Consider the following 19,728-nt stretch of genomic DNA (forward strand, 5'->3'; position numbering starts at 1 on the left):
AAAAATACTCTTATAGTCCACCCGACAAGGGACAAATTTTCATCCAACTTTTCTAGACCAATTTTTTTGTGCAGATTCTAAAAATGGAGAGTGATCAGCCAGGTTCGTCTGCGTTTTCGAGATATAAGGAGTTAAAGGTCAAAATTTACCAATTATAGCAAGTTACGTGAATAACCAATTATTAAATCTAAAACATGATGCTTCACCATTTTGGTATGCTTTTAGATTTCCAATTGTCATGAAATAGTTAAATTATTTTATCAGCCAATATTTAGTGTCAAAGGTCATATTTGACCAGTTAGCTGGCCAAATATAGCAACTTACAATAATATCCAATCAGGAAAGCTACAATCGTTGTGTTATAACTTTTTTTTTGTGATTTAAGTTACCCAATCATCATAAAAAACCCAAATCAAACAATTTTGTCTGCGATATTAAGCTTGGTAAGGTATTGTTTTTACAACCAAAATGTGATCTAATTGCATAAAGCCAGAGTTTAAATTTTATGAAACCACTTTAATGATGACAATGGTGATTGACGATGGTTATCTGTATTTGGCATTGCATTCAGCTCGAAGTAACTAATATGGATGTGTTACCAGTATCTGTCTCCTAAACCACCATGCACTATTTAACTCCAGTAAAATGTGCACTGAAATGTACCGATCCATTGGATTGATATATGGTGTAGAACATTAAGAGTGAATACAGTGAATGAATCAGATTGTGAAGATGTTCTGTGAATAAATTGAATGTAAATTGCAATTGTTAACTTAAAACCACGGAAAAAAGGAAGAAATTCCTGAAAGCATATAAAAATTAAAGAGAAAGAAAATATAGAGATATAAACAGAATGCTTATAGAAAAGATACTGTAAATAGAGTTATAGAGAATAAAAAGGAAGAAAACAAACATAAAAACTGGTAATACAAAAAATGTATTACCTTCTGTGTGGATGTATTTCTTGAAATGAAGGGAAGTAATATTCATGTATTCTAAATACATTATAACTTCAACCCACACGGAACAAGTAAGAAATGCTACAACCTGGCTAACCCTGTTTTAGGATTTAAAAGCACAATGAATTTTAACTTTCATAATTGGTTATTTTTATAATCAATTTTTATAAATGAACAATTATTGTTGATCAATATTGAACTTTGACCCTCATATTGGCTGATCAATTATCTGATTTGATATTTTTAAGGTGATCAGGTACCTAAAAGCGCAACACAGAAATATAACACTGAATTGTTGATTATGATTGGTTATTAACAGTAAATTGTCAACCAAATGATCAATTTTGACCATTGACCCCAATATCGACTGATCAAAGTACATTAATTTATTTTTTTAAAATTGTGATTAGGTGTATTTGCAAGGATAACAGATTGATATAAAACTGAATTATAGCTTTCATAATTGGTTATTTTTATAGTAAATAATTATAAATGGACAATTATTAATGATCAACTTTGAACTTTGACCCTGATATCTACTGACCAAAAATTCTGATTTGATATTTTTATGCTGATCAGGTTCTTAATGCAAAATAGAGATATGACACTGAATTGTAGATTATATGCTTGATTATTAAGAGTACCTGTAAATTGTTATAATGGTCAATCAAATAGTATATTCTGACCTTTGACCCAATATTGACTGATCAGATCTTATCCCCGAAGTTGGTTGATCACCCTTCAGATTTGTAATCTATGCAAAATTCTAGAAAAGGTGGATGAAAATTTGTCACTCTTCAGGTGGTGATTTCCCCCCCCCCCCCCCCCTTTCTGCTACTGGACTACTGGTAGAGGTGATGGTGATCTTTCATGTTTTACTCTATGTTTCCTTGATGTTTATGATAGTATTATACTAGCTCCAGCAATCCTTGTAGTAATGAGAAATATCCCATAGGTAATAATAGCATGTTTTCTTGACACATGAAAGTTTATAGCATTGCTAAGTCCTACTTGGTAATGAATGATCTTATCATCCCTGACAGAAAAGCAATTAATGTCGAAAGGATTTAATCCAGCTAACTTTTGAAATATTTGCAACTAAACATATATCCTGTTGTATATATTACCTCGAATTAGATTGAATTTCAATGCAAATTTTGTGAATTGCATTACGGCATGCAATTTTGCTCAAGACCAGAGGTTCTAGTTCACAACCTCTCTGGCAATATTATTATTAAGCGCTGTGATATCTTTGATAAGAGCACTCTATAAATGACTGCATTATTATTATTATAATTATTACTTTCCAAAAATTATATTTTTATATTAAGCGTTTCTGTTGGACTATATTTTTTTACCAGTAATGAATGAAAAAAAAGACACTAAGTTTTTCTACACATCCATATGCTTTAAATGTATTTTAATGCAGGAATTACTGTTCCCAAGAATTCATGAATTGTATGCAAATTATATTATGAAAATTAATGTAATGCATATATTTTTATATTAAGCGTTTCTGTTGGACTATATTTTTTAACCAGTAATGAATGAAAAAAAAGACTCTAAGTTTTTCTACACATCCATATGCTTTAAATGTATTTTAATGCAGGAATTACTGTTCCCAAGAATTCATGAATTGTATGCAAATTATATTATGAAAATTAATGTAATGCATATTTAAACTATTAACTAATAGAACCATGAGAGTACTAGTTTTTGTAATGGTTTATACTGCTATCTACCATTAACTCATATCTCATCATACATTTTGTACTTGATATGTAAATTAACTAAGTCAGTAAAAATGATTTACATATGTTGTAAATTGTTGAACAAATGAAATTATACAGACTACCACAGCATTTTTTAAATGGAAGCCAACTTGTTTGTTGTCATCATGATGCTGATAATTTCTACAGTATATGTAAATTAAAGCATGTTCAAAGTATTGAAAAATAAGTTTATAATGAGTATCACACTCTTTAATTAAATGTTAATGTTAAACATAAAAGAAGGCTCCGGAGGATAAAACATTTTTGATATGTTGTACAACTGATTTATCTAAAACTATAAATGACTGCATTATTATTATTATAATTATTACTTTCCAAAAATTATATTTTTATATTAAGCGTTTCTGTTGGACTATATTTTTTGTACCAGTAATGAATGAAAAAAAAGACACTAAATTTTTCTACACATCCATATGGTTTAAATGTATTTTAATGCAGGGATTACTGTTCCCAAGAAGTCATGAATTGTATATGCAAATTATATTATGAAAATTAATGTAATGCATGTTTAAACTATTAACTAATAGAACCATGAGAATACTAGTTTTTGTAATGGTTTATACTGCTATCTACCATTAACTCATATCTCATCATACATTTTGTACTTGATATGTAAATTAACTAAGTCAGTAAAAATGATTTACATATGTTGTAAATTGTTGAACAAATGAAATTATACAGACTACCACAACATTTTTTAAATGGAAGCCAACTTGTTTGTTGTCATCATGATGCTGATAATTTCTACAGTATATGTAAATTAAAGCATGTTCAAAGTATTGAAAAATAAGTTTATAATGAGTATCACACTCTTTAATTAAATGTTAATGTTAAACATAAAAGAAGGCTCCGGAGGATAAAACATTTTTGATATGTTGTACAACTGATTTATCTAAAACACAAAAAGCATATTTGACGAAAAACTTTGGGAGCGGTTAATGAGATACCGATTTTTGAATACTTAAAAACTGGAGAAGGAAAAGGGGCGTAACCTTTTTCACCTTTTTTCCCCCAGTGTTTAAATATTCAATAATCTGTATCTTATTAACCACTCACAGGTTTTTCGGCAAATATTCTTTTTGTGTTGTACAATATATCAAAAACAAATTTTCTTCCGGAGCATCTTGTTAACATGAATATGCTATTTAATTTATGGAGATTTAACTGAGTGAGTCAGTAAGCAATTTATGTTTTAATAGTTGTGACAAAATTCCTCAGAACCATAGCAATGCTTTATGTTGCTGGTTGAATTCCATCTCTACTTTTATATATCTTTTCCTCAGGGTCTAAAAGGTTATTATAATTGCCATGTTTTAAAAAATACATTCAGATATTGAATAGAGGAGAATTACTATTGTTCCCTAGTATTACTGTAGTCAAACACAAGATTGAAGAAGATGCTTCCATTCGGTTATGAAAATGAAACCGTATCGACCTTGTCGTTAAGGCAGTAAATCATCCAGGAGACCCAAGTTTGAATCCCTCATGTCTTTTTGTGGCATCTTTACTGTTTAATATTTATATACACAATACTAACTAGTCTATGAAATCATTCATACAGCAAAAAACAAATATAATTATAAAAGTATCTCCAGAGACGAGCCCAATATGCAATAAATAATATTAGATTATTAAAATGTAACATTATATATCCAACATAATTATCTTTAACCTTCCCTCCAGTGTTACCTTTTTGTTCAAATTTCAATGTAATGTTTAAGATTGTAAAATTAGTTTCATGCATATTTCCGGCATTTAAAATACTCTCCTTGGCAAGAACATTGCATTTTTCCTTCATTTTCTTTAAGTATTTGACTCATCATTAGTTGTAGAGATCTACCTGAATTTTTATAATAACTGTACTTTCTTACCACTATGATATTAACTCAGGTATAAAGTGCATACAGTATAAGGAATATGCAATAAGCAATATATAAATATTAAATTATTATAACCAATCAAAGAATGCATTATAGGCTGCAAGTAGTACTTACCTTGTCAGTAAAGTTCAACTATACCTGTTAAGTGATGGGGCAGAATTTAAACCTTTCAAAAACTTTTTAAGATACATGCAAGTTTGCAAGAAATATGAGTTTTCTGAGGTACTTACCTGTGTGTGTGTTGCCAAACCTGAAGAGCAAGATTATGAATCAAAGAAAATATTGAGTGAGAGAGAGTTTGTGGCTATAGGTAAAGAGATGCAAATAATGTAAAAAATATGGAATTAATTTGACAATTAGGGGATGCAGTGTTTGTGAAAGGATTTTGTAACTTTGTTTGATCTTGTCTTCCTGCCTTCTCTCCAGGGAGTAAAAGTTTACGATGTGTTGCACAGACAACGGATAACATTCATCCGTCGAGACCACGGTGAAGGTTTACGCTCGGAAATTTATACATGCAGCATCTGCTGGAAGGATGACAAAACCCTTATTATTGGATGGGCTGATACTGTTAAGGTAAAGATACCAGGATGTGAATCTAAACCAGGTCATAGGTCTCAAATTGGTAGATATTGTATTATTTATGTATTTTCTTTTCATCAAATGTTATTTTTTTGTACTAATCTACTAATAAAATTTTAATTATTTTTACTTCCTGTTTTTATTCTTATTTTTATTATTATCAATAACATTTTAATTATTTTAAATTACTATTTTTTTATAATGTTTTTATTATATTGTATAATAAAAGGAAAAAATATTTTTTCTTATAATTATGATTATGTTGTTAGTGAAACCATCATAGTGCATTCAAACTAAATTCATGTGTACAGAGTAGTGCCACTGGGTTTATACATTAAAAATAGAAGGGCAGCTTTGCCTTTGAAATTATTGGTTATAAATAATATCTAACCTTATTTTTTCAGATATGTGTTGTTAAAGACCGCTTACCTTATGAGGCTCAAGCAAAGAGATTACCACTTCGCTTTGTCGAAATAGGTGAGAGAGAGGAGGAAAATCAACATCATTAACCATCATAAACATCCTGATCTTCGTCATCATCATCATCATCATCACTATCATCATCCTCATCAACATTATACTTTTAATAATCATTATAATCTTCGTTCAACCCTCACTAACCCAAAATCTCAAAATGTGGCAAAGACAAGCCAAACCAGTCACTCGTCGCAAAAATCGATTTTGAGTTATTAATACAGGGTTAAAGTGTAAAATAGGAGCTATAAAATGGTAAAAAAATCATTCAAATCTGACATTTCCTTATGAAGTTACGAGCATTTAAGCATACAACTGTTTAAAGAACTATATATGAGAAATCAGCCTTCAAAGTTTATGATTTCAGGCATTTCTCATGCAGAAACTATTACAAAATCATTAAAAAGTGTTGTTTTAACATTGTAATTGGGAAAAATAACAGCACAGCATGATGTATAGATACATAAACCTTAGTTTAGTGAAATAAAATAGATTTTTTTAAAATTTTACATTCTAGCATGTTTTTGCTATTTTCTCTGAAACACAATTTGTGACGAGTGACTGGTTTAGCTTGTCTTTGCCACAAATATTCTTTTTTCAAAGAGCCCAAAATACTTGTATGCATTAATTGACCGAAGTCTGTGCTGATAAAAAAAAGAACCATAGCACCATGCATTTTGTATGAGTACCACTGTATCAAAAGTGGATCCAGTGAATGATTGATTGATTGATTGATTGAGCTTTTCACAGCATATCTAGCTAAAGGGTTGAATTGTGGAAATGTGAGCCCACCATTAAATATGCTTCAATGTGGCTGACAGTCTTTCATTTTTATAATTGATTATTTCTTTTTTCTCCATACTTCTCAGTTTCATTATTCAAGACGGATTTCTTTGTTTGTGGAGTGGCCCCACTTGATAACCAGCTCGTGGTTTTAGCTTTTCTGAGACAAGACTCCAATGAATCGGTGAGACTATGTATTTTACAGTGATTGGTGTTTTCATAAAGTTAAAATCAAGTAAATTATATACTTTCAGGGGCAGATCCAGGATTTCAAAGAGGGGGGTTCAAAATTTTTCCAATAAACCCAAAAATTAAAGATGGCCGGAAATGAGCTTTCCCGACTTCTGAAGTGTCTTTTAATTTCTTCAAAATTTAAGGTTTTGCCCCTCTTAAAAAAAGTCAGGTGATTTTATCTCATTTTTAGGCCTATAACATAGAAGAAAATCAAAGACATAGTCAATACATTCTTAGGCATATATTCCAACAATATTGAGTAGTTGGATACGTAGTCTTTCTTATAGATCAATGAACCAATAGGCCTGAAGAACACACATTCGTACATAAATTATTACGACGTCGAGCCAAAAACAGTGTTTTTAATTGTATTAAATTGAATGCTAGTTGGGCTAAGCCTAGCATGCTTTTTGTAAGCCAGGACCCAGTAGTATTTTGGTACGTTTCTTCACAGAGGGGGGTTCGTCCGAACCCCTAGAACCCCCCTGGATCCGCCACTGATTTTGTTCTGGATCTGATTTCGTTCTCAAGTCAGCTATAGCTGATCACATGATGAAATACAGTTCTCCCCTATTTAAAGACTAAAGGTCTTTAGTAGCTTTGTTCTCTAATTAAAATAATAAAGATAAAAGACATTTTCTAATATGGGACCACTAAAATGTGGTCTTTAATTGGAGGGGTCTTTAATTAGAGGGAGACCTGTACTGTATAACCATACAACCCGCTGAAAAATGCGAAACATGATTACGAAAAAGCCCATATGGCAAAACGACAGTTGATAACTTTTTAAATTCATAGTTTCAATGTGCTGTTCAAATTGTAAGGTTTCTTTTTTTTTTAGTGCGAGTATGTCTTCAAATATGTGAGGTCTCACTACAAAATGAGTCTCATCGTTAGAAAATCAAAAAATGAGTTTATATTACATTTTGGTAGATCACATTATAAGCTTTAATTTGGGTTTTGAATGGCTCCACTTGGATAAATAGATCCAGAGATGTTAGCATTTAAAGTTTATGTGTATGAGAACCAGGTTTTGAGAAAATCGAACTCAAAGATAAACTAACTTGTACAAATAATAGGACTAGAATTAGAGAATATGCGAAGAGAACACTGTTTTAGTAAGAAAATTCACTTTAAAAGTACACAATCATAAAATATAAGTATCAAGTTATTCAAAAACATTAAAATCAAAATTTTGTAAAAATGTTGCCTTTGACCTATTTTGGTGAATATCTAAATATGATTTCACCAACGATGCGTCTTATTTCATGGTGAGACCTCACATATTATGTAGACTATAGTTATAATTACAAATCCACCTGTTAATGTATGTTTTTTTTTAATGAAAAAAGAATAAATCTAATTTGTACTGTCTATTATAAAGACAGGTTCGCTGAAATGAGTACAAACATCTGTCCAGATGTTTAAAGAACACAATATATATTTTCTCTTCTGCCATTTTCACATGCATTTCCGTTTTAACGTCGAACAAATAAATTATAACAGTTTTAGTATCCTGTGGATTATTATCAATTGAATGAAGGTATTAGTTCCTCCCTAATTAATCAGGAGTGATTCTCGGAGGATAAGCTACTCTAATAAATCATTAATTATGTCGCAGGAAATCGGATTAAGCCGCTAACATTCTCGATTTTCCAACTGTACTTTGTGAGATCTGGCTCATGATCTTGGCAGTTAATCATGCCATTATGCTAATGTGATCTGATTATAGCATCAGGTAATAACCAAATTAAAAAAATTATGGTGACAACTAAAATACATCCTACACTTAGATACAGTACCCATGGTTTCATAGCGAGAGGGTGTAGTTATCAAATAATAATAATAATAATAATAATAATAATAATAATCGCATGGAAGTTATTCTCTAACTCTGTCATGATAATAAGAAATAGAGTGTAAGTTACTACAATTCTGAAAGGTAACTTACACTCTTTTTCTTAATAATAATAATAATAATAATAATAAATAATAATACTTTCATTTAAATTGGTTTATTATGTTATATTTAAAACTTACTTTGAGTTAGCCTGCCAACTTGCAAATCATTTTTGTAGCTTAGGAATTAGATTTTTTTTGAAAAAAAGATGTGAAATAAGATAGTATAATACATACTTCAAATAGTGAAATGCATGCCATCGTGTCAGGATTCAATATTTCGACATTAATTATGTCATCATCAAATTCCTGATGATGACATAATTATTGTCGAAATATTAAATCCCGACACGATGGCATGCATTTCGATACTTGGAGTATGTATTATACTATCTTATCTGAGAATAATCAGTGGACCTTTCGGTTTTTAGGAAGATGTGAAATAATTATGGAACTATTTAGGATAGGACTTAGGACACTGGGATTACAAATTGGGTACCGTATTCACCAAACCAAAGCTCAACCTCAATAATTTATAATCAGTTGGATACATGGCTATTCCATCTATACCACAGTCATTTAGATTCATGAAAATCAGGCAAATGACCTTGTCCACACTATCAAATTTCATTTGACATGTCTAAATATGGTCATAATGACATCACATCCTGACCATATTTAGGCACATCATGACTATATATGGGCATACAACAGTTTTTTGGCATATCATGCCTACAAAGCATCTATACAACAGCATAACGCATCCTCGTCTGCTCACTTGGGAGTATTTGATTTGATTTGATTTATTTTGCATTCAATATCACACACATAACAATAACATTTTGAGAACGAACATAAAAAAAGGAGATGAATAATTAACTGAATGCCTGGATGACCCATTAAGTCTAGTGATTGTACACCAGACTTATTTCCAATGGGGTCCAGAAGCCAGGGTAATTATTGCACAAGAGCGAATATTTACAGATAGTGATCTGGCAAGGTTTAGAATATATAGTAAAATATATAAAATAGGTAAACATAGGCCAATTTAAAATTAAAAATTGTAAAAGTTAAAATTGAATATTAAAATTACTAATTGAGTAAATATAAAAACTGCATGTAGTAAAGGATAAAAACATGAAACATTAAAAATCAGTAAGTAAAAATTCTTTAAGCTTTCTCTTAAACATCCCATGGTCAGTAATTTCTTTAAGATAATTGGGTAGAGCATTCCAGTCTCGGATACCAGTTGCAAAGAATGAAGTGTGATTAGCACCTTTTGTTTTTGGAACAACAAAGTTGTATATCCTGTTTCTGGTGTTGTATCGGTGTTGACTTGAGATTGGGGTAAAATTTAGGTACATATAATCTGGACATTTGTTGTGGTAGATGTTATGAATATGATTGAGTTTAAGATATTTTTCCTATTACAGCTCTAAATTCACTGTAGGGACCAATATATTATTCGCATCCTATTAGACATGCATTTCTAATCCTGAGTGAATAAAGAGATGAGCATAGAAAAGAAGCCGTGCCCAAGGACATTTAACCATGTGACAGGCCCCCCCCCCAGACTCGAACTCACGACCAATCGATTGAAAGCCCGAAGCCCTTACCACTGGGCCATAAGATTCTAAATGTATTCTCACATGAATAATATATGTAGTAATTGGATTTATGTGAATTGCCGTCAATTTCCTGTGGTCTAAGGCAAACCACATGTTCCTAGGCACTTCTTGTGTGCCCAGAATTATTGTCATATCCATTCGTCTTTCCTGTTATGAGTCGCTGATGCATGATCGAAGTCATTGATGGATGGGGTCACGATATCTGATGATAAATGTAGGCTATGTGTGGAAATGGTGTGCAGATTAAACTATATTTTGATTTATTCCATTATTTCCAACAGGTGAAATTGATGCATTTACTGGAAATTCAGGCAAATTTTATTGAGGATGGATTTTATAAAATCATTATTCTCAGGATATATTTTTTAGCTGGTAATGAGTTTCAGTGATACATCTCCAGTCTCTAATTTGTATAGAAAACCAATTACACTCGCAATTTTTGACAGCGTCTGTTGCACACTTTTTGTTGTCAATCGCATCGTTAAGTATCAACAGAATTCTCACCTGTTTTTGTAGCTTGAAATTATATTCACACAAAGTCATTGTGAATCCGGGTACTGATATTTTTATCAGAATTAAAAATCTAAAATTTATTTTCTGAAAATGTGTTATAAATTGTTTACATGCCTTTGTTGTAATACATACAGAATTGTTTTAAGGCATGTTTTAAATTATTATTCATGGCATGTTTCTAAGCCAATTATTCTATCAACACACTCATCGTAGTATACCGTATGTGTACCTGCATCACTGCTTGCTTAAGCTTTCATAATATGCAGTTATCAAGCTGACTCCTTTACCATTACCTTCATCCTTTACATCATTTTTAAGACTACAACTATATTTTGTCCTCTGGTGCCCATTACCTGCACATCAAAACTTTAAAATATATCTTTAAAATTTACTCATTAACAATTCATTATTCTTCCATAGGTGGATTTATATATGCTAACAACGCTCACAATTCCTCAATTTAATCTTATAGGATTCTGAATCTCAACGACCACAGCTAAAAATTCTGGACCCCAAACCGGATGACTATGAAATTGTTTCTAGTGATGCACTGTCAATACGAGGCTTTCAAATGTATGAAGCAAACAACTATCACTTAGGTTAGTAACATATTTTGAATTATTTATTTGTTTATTTATTTAATAGGATTTATATAGTGCACATAACTAGAATTTCTCAAGGTGCTTTTTTTCCCAGGTTTGCTGGATACAGATCAACATACCCAACTTGCATCCTTCTCCACTTCCTAATATATAATTCAGTGTGAATTTGTTGAAAATACATTTTTTTAATTTTCTCAATGAATTCATAAAGAAATGTTTGTGTCCTTGCATATGATGTCGAAAATCTACTACAACATCTGGTTAATAACATGTGTGAATTATTGTAAGTCATAGACGAAATTAATTAAATACTTGAAGAAGATTTAGTGAATTTAAAAATCATTAGTATTTTTTACACTGTATTCAATGATTCATTTGTAGGTCATTCTATTTGTAACATTTTATTTAATATTTTATTTTTTATTTAAGTTAATTATTATTTTGTTAATTTTCAAAAATTTAGGGGTCCCAAACTGGCTTCCCACCTCCCCCCCCCAAAAAAAAAAATTTAAAAAATCTGCATCTGGAAAATGTCTCCTCATTTGTATTTTAATTTAATAAAAATAAAAGCTTACTTTAAAAAGTAGGCATTTTAATAATAAATTCAATATGGACATTGTACCTTTAATGACACTCTCTACATGGGTATCAATATGGGTGTAAATTAAATATATACCATAGGGCTACCTAGAGAAATATACCCAGGGTTCTCACCACGGTGGTCGGCGCTGGACGGCCCTGACTACCACTCAAAATTTCTGATCACCACTCCCATACTGCCGACCACCACTATTTTTGCAATTGATAGTTGAGAAAAACAACGTAACAAAATACTTTCGTTACATGACTACAGTAGGGAGTTGTGATTAACAACTCAGTGTCTAGACAATGAACATGTTAGATAAGACAAAGATATCAATTAACGTCTCCGTGGTTACGTTAATTTGAAACCCTACTACGTTACTAAGGCCTAGCTGTAGGCTTATACTGTACTGTCTGTAGGCCTAGCATTGTTTGTTCAGTTCAAATCGTGTCCGCTCAAGCCGAACGAATAGCAATTATTTAACATCGTCGCCAATATTGTAATATTATTTATTTATTTATAGGACGACTTCAACAAACCACAATGGGCCTATAAACCTATATATGTTCTGTCTTCTTTATTTTAGCGTTTATCATCAACGTTTTTTTAAACACTCCGATCACAACACCTCATCCACGATACGTCCGTTACACAACATGCATTTCGCTCTATCTACAGTGTAGCACGTTTTTTTTTTTTTTTCATCTGCTGGCGTTGCCAGATGAATTCCTTGCCAGATACACAGAAAATTTAAATGCCCAATTTCTACACACAGCTTTAATTATTATTACTATTTATTATTAATATCTTATATAAAGCGCGGTATAGCGCTTTAACTACATTACATTACTCAATCAAGGAATAAGGCACAACAACGACGAAGTTAACTCTGATATGTCTGAAATTTAATCTATCTTTAGAGATCCCACCACACGCAGCCAGCGCACTCTCCAATCACATGTTAAAAACAAAGTAGTACTTTCTTGTTTGGGTGGCGGCGCAAGCCTCTCTCCTTTCCTAGTACTATTATCATATTAATCCGCGATAGTCACTAGAGCATGCAACAATAAACAATGCACGATGCGACGCTCGTGTACAGTAGTACTGCAAGCGGCGACGACATTTGTAATACATTTTCAAAACTATACCTGCTATATTGACATTGAAAATATTTTACAAGAAGTAAGTCGTCACAAATATATTATTAATCAATTTAGGCCTGTACTTTGTAGGCCTAGGCTAGAGGCCGAAGTTACGTTAAGGGCTAGGCCCCTAGGCCTAGCTAGGCCTACTGAACTGAATAGGCCTTCCTAGCTAGGCCTAGGCCTAGTTCACCTACCACTATGATTTTCAGTTTGGCCTAAAATTTGGGTGGCGAGTTAGGCCTGTGAACCCAACCCCCAGTCGGCGTCCACCCCCAGGGGTCGGGGTCGGGGTGGGCGTGGTCGCCGACCACCACTCCTAACATGCTGGTGAGAACCCTGCATGCCTATAGTAATACAATACACTGAGATATTTGGAATAATTTGTACCTTTCAGTAAAGCAGATTATGTCACTTCAGTGACAAAGATTCTTTGGCTTTTTGAGACAGTATGTTTTCACAATTTAACTAATCAGAACACTCTTAAAGTAAATGTTTCCATGTTTACAAAACTTGAGGAAAGTCTTGACTAAAGGGGACATTTGCGCTGTGCCTACAAAAGGCGAGCAAGTGTACTACTGAAGGATAACAACGCTCTGTTCACTGCTTATGTCATGCCCTTATATTATGAAAGTCTCAGCTACAAGTTAATGCCAGTAGTATTTCATTTTTTTTGTTTTTGCAATTTATTAAATATTTCCTGTATAATTTTTTTGCCTGGTTTAATATTGCTTATTAATTTCATAAATGGCTTAGCATTTCCCCCACACTGCAGTTACAAATGTCTGTATGATTGAGACTCAATACTGATGCGAGGCGGAGGGAGGTAGTGATAATCATCCAACACATCATAAGTAGAATGATGTAGTCCTGATCATCTAACTGCTCGGGAAGCAGAATGAAGTAGTCCCAATCATCCAACTCTTCGGGAAGTAGAATGGAGTAGTCCCTGTCATCCAACTCTTCGGGAAGTAGAATGGAGTAGTTCCAGTCATCTAACTCCTCGGGAAGTAGAATAAGGTAGTCCCAATCATCCAACTCCTCGGGAAGTCGAATAAGTGTAGCTCCAATCAACCAACACCTTGCAGTAGTGGATTTGGAAGGGGCAGGGGCGGGCCGACCCCGGTCCCCTCTTTTGGAAAGTAGAAAAAAAAAAGAAAAACCAAGAAGGAAGAAATAACTGATCGCTCAAAATGCCTCAGGTTATTTTCGGGCGTCTAGAAAACAAGAATTTTCCAGGGGAAAGCCCCCGGACCTCATAGGGTAATCCCCGGACCTCATAGGGTAATCCCCGGTCCTCATAGGGTAATCCTCACCAGACCCCATAGGGTAGTGTTGTGTCGATCAGCCCCACTTTTGGGCAAACCCCTTTTCGAACATCTTTGGGTTCGCACAAGCCTCGGGAAGTAGAATGAGGGTAGTCCTAATCAACCAATTCCTCTGGAAGTAGAATTCACTACTTTACCTCAAACCTTGTTGTATTTGTATACTACACAATCTTCTTATCTTCTTGTACCATTGATATTATGTCCAACAGTAATGACACCTGAAATTAGTTCACTGTCTAAAGATTCAATTGTGTATAGTGCAGTGATCCAAACTACCGATTCTAGAATGTGGCCATATACATGGTATGCTTTAATCATTTTCCTACACAGGAAATTCACAACATGCACATAAATAACTATTAGAAATATATAATCCTGTCTAACATGATGTTAATCATAGGATTAAAACTACAATTCACAAAGGATTTCAGTAATCCCTTCCCTGGTTTCGTATAATCTATATTCTCTTAGATTTTCTTTGACAATCTTAACATATGTTTTGATTTTGTGATTTTTTGAATTTTGTCACCTATATCAGTGACATTTTCTCCCATGACAGCCAATTTTTTTATGACAATCGATCCCATGACAATGACATAAGTATGATTGGGATATCCTGTTTTGATCTTATGATGATGGTTGGTGCGAGTTGTGATCTTTTTTACTGAAGAAAGATATCGCATCTACTGTATGTCTAGAGAAGAGAATTAGAATTGACGAATGTCAAGAAAAAAATAACTGTTTATAACAAAAAACCTATTGTATTGTTGTCTGGAATCATACTTTATGTCAGTTATTGTGAAGTTAATGTTCAGAATAATGTGAGGTTAGAATGAGGATAAGGATAATTAAAAGCACACATTGTGAAACAGTAATTAATATTTTTGAATAAGTAAATGCAGACTTTTTAGCACAATGCTTATAGTGTAAAAAACTTTAATGACTAAAAAAATATGGTAATCAAGTAATTACTGTATTATTAATTATATCATAATAATAATATAATAATAATAATAATAATAATTTATAATAATTTTAATAGTTAGAGGTTTCCATGGATTTTAACAACTTGGGTCTCTAATTAGAATAATATTAAGGCAATAGAAATTTGTTGATTTGTGAAGAAAATGTGGTCTTTAGTGGGAGGGGTATTTAATAATAATAATAATAATATTTATTCGGCAGAGTAAAAAGTATACATACAATATTCTTGCCAGGAGTAAGTAATAGGCATAAGCCAAAACAGTAAGCTGCTCTTACTCCATCATCAAAACAAATACAATTTAATTACAGGGGGACCTGTATTCCATTCATTATGGTGCTTTTGCTATTTGTTCTCGTTTAGTATTCTTTGAGTAGCGTCGCTTTGCATATTAATTTGTGAAATGACAATAAATGACATCAAACAAGGCTGGCGGTCAAGAAGAATCAGGACAACTTGTCATTAGCTTTGTAATAAGTTCAACAACCATTCTGCTATCCTTTAAGAATCACTTAAATGTGCTGTGCACTTATCATTAATAGTTTGTACATACACTGTGCAATATTGATGTGTGTTACACACTTAAGATTACTGTGGTATTACAGGTGTGCTATACCATTCATCTTGTGAATGTAGTTGAAATATGTTAATGAAATACAGTATTTATTTGAATAATCGCCCCACTTTGAATAAACACTTTCCTTGAATAAACACCTCTCAAATGCCTCATTTGGAATATACGCCTCCCTCAAGTAAACACCCCCCCCCCCCCCACAAAAAAATAATAATAATAATAATAATTTATAATAAGTTTAATAGTTAGAGGTTTCCATGGATTTTAAAAACTCTCTAATTAGAATAATATTAAGGCAATAGAAATTTGTTGATTTGTGAAGAAAATGTGGTCTTTAGTGGGAGGGGTATTTAATTACAGGGAGACCTGTATTCCATTCATTATGGTGCTTTTGCTATTTGTTCTCGTTTAGTATTCTTTGAGTAGCGTCGCTTTGCATATTAATTTGTGAAATGACAATAAATGACATCAAACAAGGCTGGCGGTCAAGAAGAATCAGGACAACTTGTCATTAGCTTTGTAATAAGTTCAACAACCATTCTGCTATCCTTTAAGAATCACTTAAATGTGCTGTGCACTTATCATTAATAGTTTGTACATACACTGTGCAATATTGATGTGTGTTACACACTTAAGATTACTGTGGTATTACAGGTGTGCTATACCATTCATCTTGTGAATGTAGTTGAAATATGTTAATGAAATACAGTATTTATTTGAATAATCGCCCCACTTTGAATAAACACTTTCCTTGAATAAACACCTCTCAAAAGCCTCATTTGGAATATACGCCTCCCTCAAGTAAACACCCCCCCACATAATTGTAAACAAAACTAATGGAAACAACATCATTGTCAACACATTCTATTAATTTTCTACTAAAATAGTAGAACTGCATACCATAATCTTTATTTTCATGCAATAACACATTTTGACTTTAATTGCAGTATATGTATTTTAGTTCCGCAATAGACCAAATTGGTTACCAAACCAAATTTTTTATAGTGGGTATAACATCAAAACAAAACACTAGCAGTTTTTCACACAATAATATACCTCTGCTCGAGTAAATTTCAACAGTTTTTAAACTCCTCAAACTTATTTATTTGTACATTTTATCGTAAAATAACTTATCGAAAAGCCTTGGTAATATTTCTTTAATAAATGTCAGACTTTTGACCCGTTAGATTAGAAATGGAGTGAAATAATGGAATACTTGAACGTGTTTGCATAGCCTTGTCGTGTGAAGATGGGCTTAGCCCTATACTAGAGAGTCATACAAACAACGTTCTTCTGACTAATTGGCCATCGTAGTCAAAAGAAATATCTTATTTTACGATTCAGCAATTTAAGTTTGTCCAATAGTTTACCCATTTTACACCAAAAAATAAACACCTCCCTCGAATGAACGCCCCCTCAGAAACCCTTCTCAACAATTAACGCTGACGTAATTTACTCAAATAAGTACGGTATCTGTTGTTGTTGGCACACTTAGCATGCATCAGTACTTACTGTATAGTAGATCAACTAAACGATAATCAGAATGTTTTTGACTTTATGTATTCTCAAATATTTCATCATTTTTTCTGTAACTGATTGAGATTTTTCTATTGTGCGATTCATGACACATACAATTTGACACATCTTAGTGCGATTTACACACATGCAGTAGCATAATACTTCATTTACACATAAATATTCATCACATGTGTATGCACGTACGTAGCATATGGGTTTGCTCGTAATTCAACATTGCGTGTATGAATGCTGATTTCCACACTTGAATTATTAAATTGCACACACAATACAACCTAAGACATGTCAACATGGTTTTCATGTCTTAAATTTTATAATTTTGTAAATGATGTGAAGAGAATTTACACACTCAGGATTATTCATTATTGTTATCATAATTCTCATTATTTTGTTTTATTATAATTATTATTTATGTAAAAAGAAAAAACATTTAACTTTGTATTTGTGCTTTTCTTCATCTTAGAGTACATTGAAGATGAATGCATCTTTCACATTGTCAGTCCTAAAGATGTTGTGGTTGGACGGCAGCGTGACATGGATGACCACATCACATGGTTTATGGAAAATGGAAAATATGAGGTGAGAACAAATTTTCATCCTTTATGCCCACTCTAATACATACAATATGAATCAGTGTGAAGGTTAAACGATCATACGGTCATATGCAAATTATCCTGTAAAAAACTCTCATAAATATTATATTGCAATTTGATCTTTTTTCTATCTGTAGATGTTGAATATTGACCTATTTTTAGCTGATAATTGATATACAGGTCTCCCTCCAATTAAAGACCACTTTTGGGACCGGGATTTCCATGGTCTTTAGCAGCTTTGGTCTCTAATTAGAATAATAAAAATAAAAGAAATTTGTTTGTTTGGGACAGAAAAGTGGTTGTCTTTAATTCGAGTGGTTTTTAATTAAAGGGAACCTATATAATATATTAAAATTGAAATTTGTTTAAATAAAATAATTAAATAAAAATGTATGATGTCCCTTTTGTCCTTAATCTTGGACATTTTGAAATAACTTCTATTTTCTCAATGATATTGGTGTTTTTCTTGTATTTTTATCTTATGGACGTCTTTTGAATGTTTTTTAAAATTATTTTTTCAGTACTGTTTAATTGTTTTATCCAATCATGTTTTTTTAATTTGATTGCAAATAAAGTTGAAGTTGAATTCAATAGATGAAATTGGTGACCCATAAATAGTAGTAGAGGTCGTAATTATAGGATGATGAAATGTTATGGTGATGGTGGGGGTAAAGTGGTCTGGACCCCCCCTGTAAAATTTCCTCCCTAGTTCCCCTCTATGTCAAATTGCTTGATCCCGCCTTGATTTGGAGTAGTTAACAGGTGTTCCAATTAACAATATTCAACATAGATATATCAGGGCTGTAAAAGAAGTTGGTGGTCCAGGGTCCGGGACTTGAGTATTTTGGGCTGAGCTAGCAAAAATATATTAAAACAAATATTCGGTAGCTATATTAGGACTAGCAGTTATTTTAGGAAAACTAGACCTTGGTCCGGCAAAAACAATTAACTTTTTACAGTCCTGTATCTCTTACAATAGAATCACTCAGAAAAATAACAAAATCATTAAACTTTTGATACACCCACCACATGTAAAAATATGGTTTTTGTGAAATCACTGGCTTGTGCTCAGAAACATCAGGAGAATGTCGGTCAGATGAATCAATTTGAACTTAAGGTTGAACAGTCATATGCAAATTATCCTGTAAAACTCTCTTAAATAGATCCAATACTAGTAGCGAGGTCACATAACGTTTAAACCTCACTTAATTATTATAGGAAGAGGAAATTTTATGGTTATGGTGCCATAGCTAGGAATGTTGGTCAGAGTAATTTTACCAAAATGTTGACACAACCAACCAGTGGTTTTACCTCAAAAACCATATTTTTACACATGGTTTACCAAAAGTCTAATGATTTGTTATTGAAACTCACCATGCAAACTTTCAAAAAATATTTCACTGTATTATAAATATTTTCACAATATTTCGCTATGCATTTTCCTATGCTCAGCGTAACAAACAGTATAGTATCGTACCAGACGGGAGGATTTAGTGGGGGGAGGTGGGCTGGCCGTTTTCCCCCTTTCTTTTTTCGAAAGTAAAAATAGGATGAAAGAAAAAGAAATTATTGATCGCCCAAAACACCACAGAGGTTATTTCCGAGCGTCTAGAAAATAAAAATTTTCCAGACCCCTGTAGTGT

General features: G+C 32.5%; 1 protein-coding gene across 1 annotated transcript in view; it reads left to right on the forward strand.

The window, feature by feature from the left end:
• The window catches only part of LOC117104192 (vacuolar protein sorting-associated protein 41 homolog), a 41,799-nt gene that overhangs the window by 11,067 nt on the left and 11,004 nt on the right, over positions 1–19,728 (forward strand). The window contains exons 8-12 of the mRNA XM_033244895.1: positions 5,059–5,208; positions 5,619–5,691; positions 6,558–6,655; positions 11,218–11,344; positions 17,956–18,071. Of these exons, the coding sequence (XP_033100786.1) occupies positions 5,059–5,208; positions 5,619–5,691; positions 6,558–6,655; positions 11,218–11,344; positions 17,956–18,071 (564 nt within the window). The remainder of the gene's footprint in view (positions 1–5,058; positions 5,209–5,618; positions 5,692–6,557; positions 6,656–11,217; positions 11,345–17,955; positions 18,072–19,728) is intronic.

Source organism: Anneissia japonica, unplaced genomic scaffold (genome assembly GCF_011630105.1).
Source record: "Anneissia japonica isolate Jap-2015-1 unplaced genomic scaffold, ASM1163010v1 scaffold288288_len553704_cov182, whole genome shotgun sequence".
NCBI classification, from domain to species: domain Eukaryota; kingdom Metazoa; phylum Echinodermata; class Crinoidea; order Comatulida; family Comatulidae; genus Anneissia; species Anneissia japonica.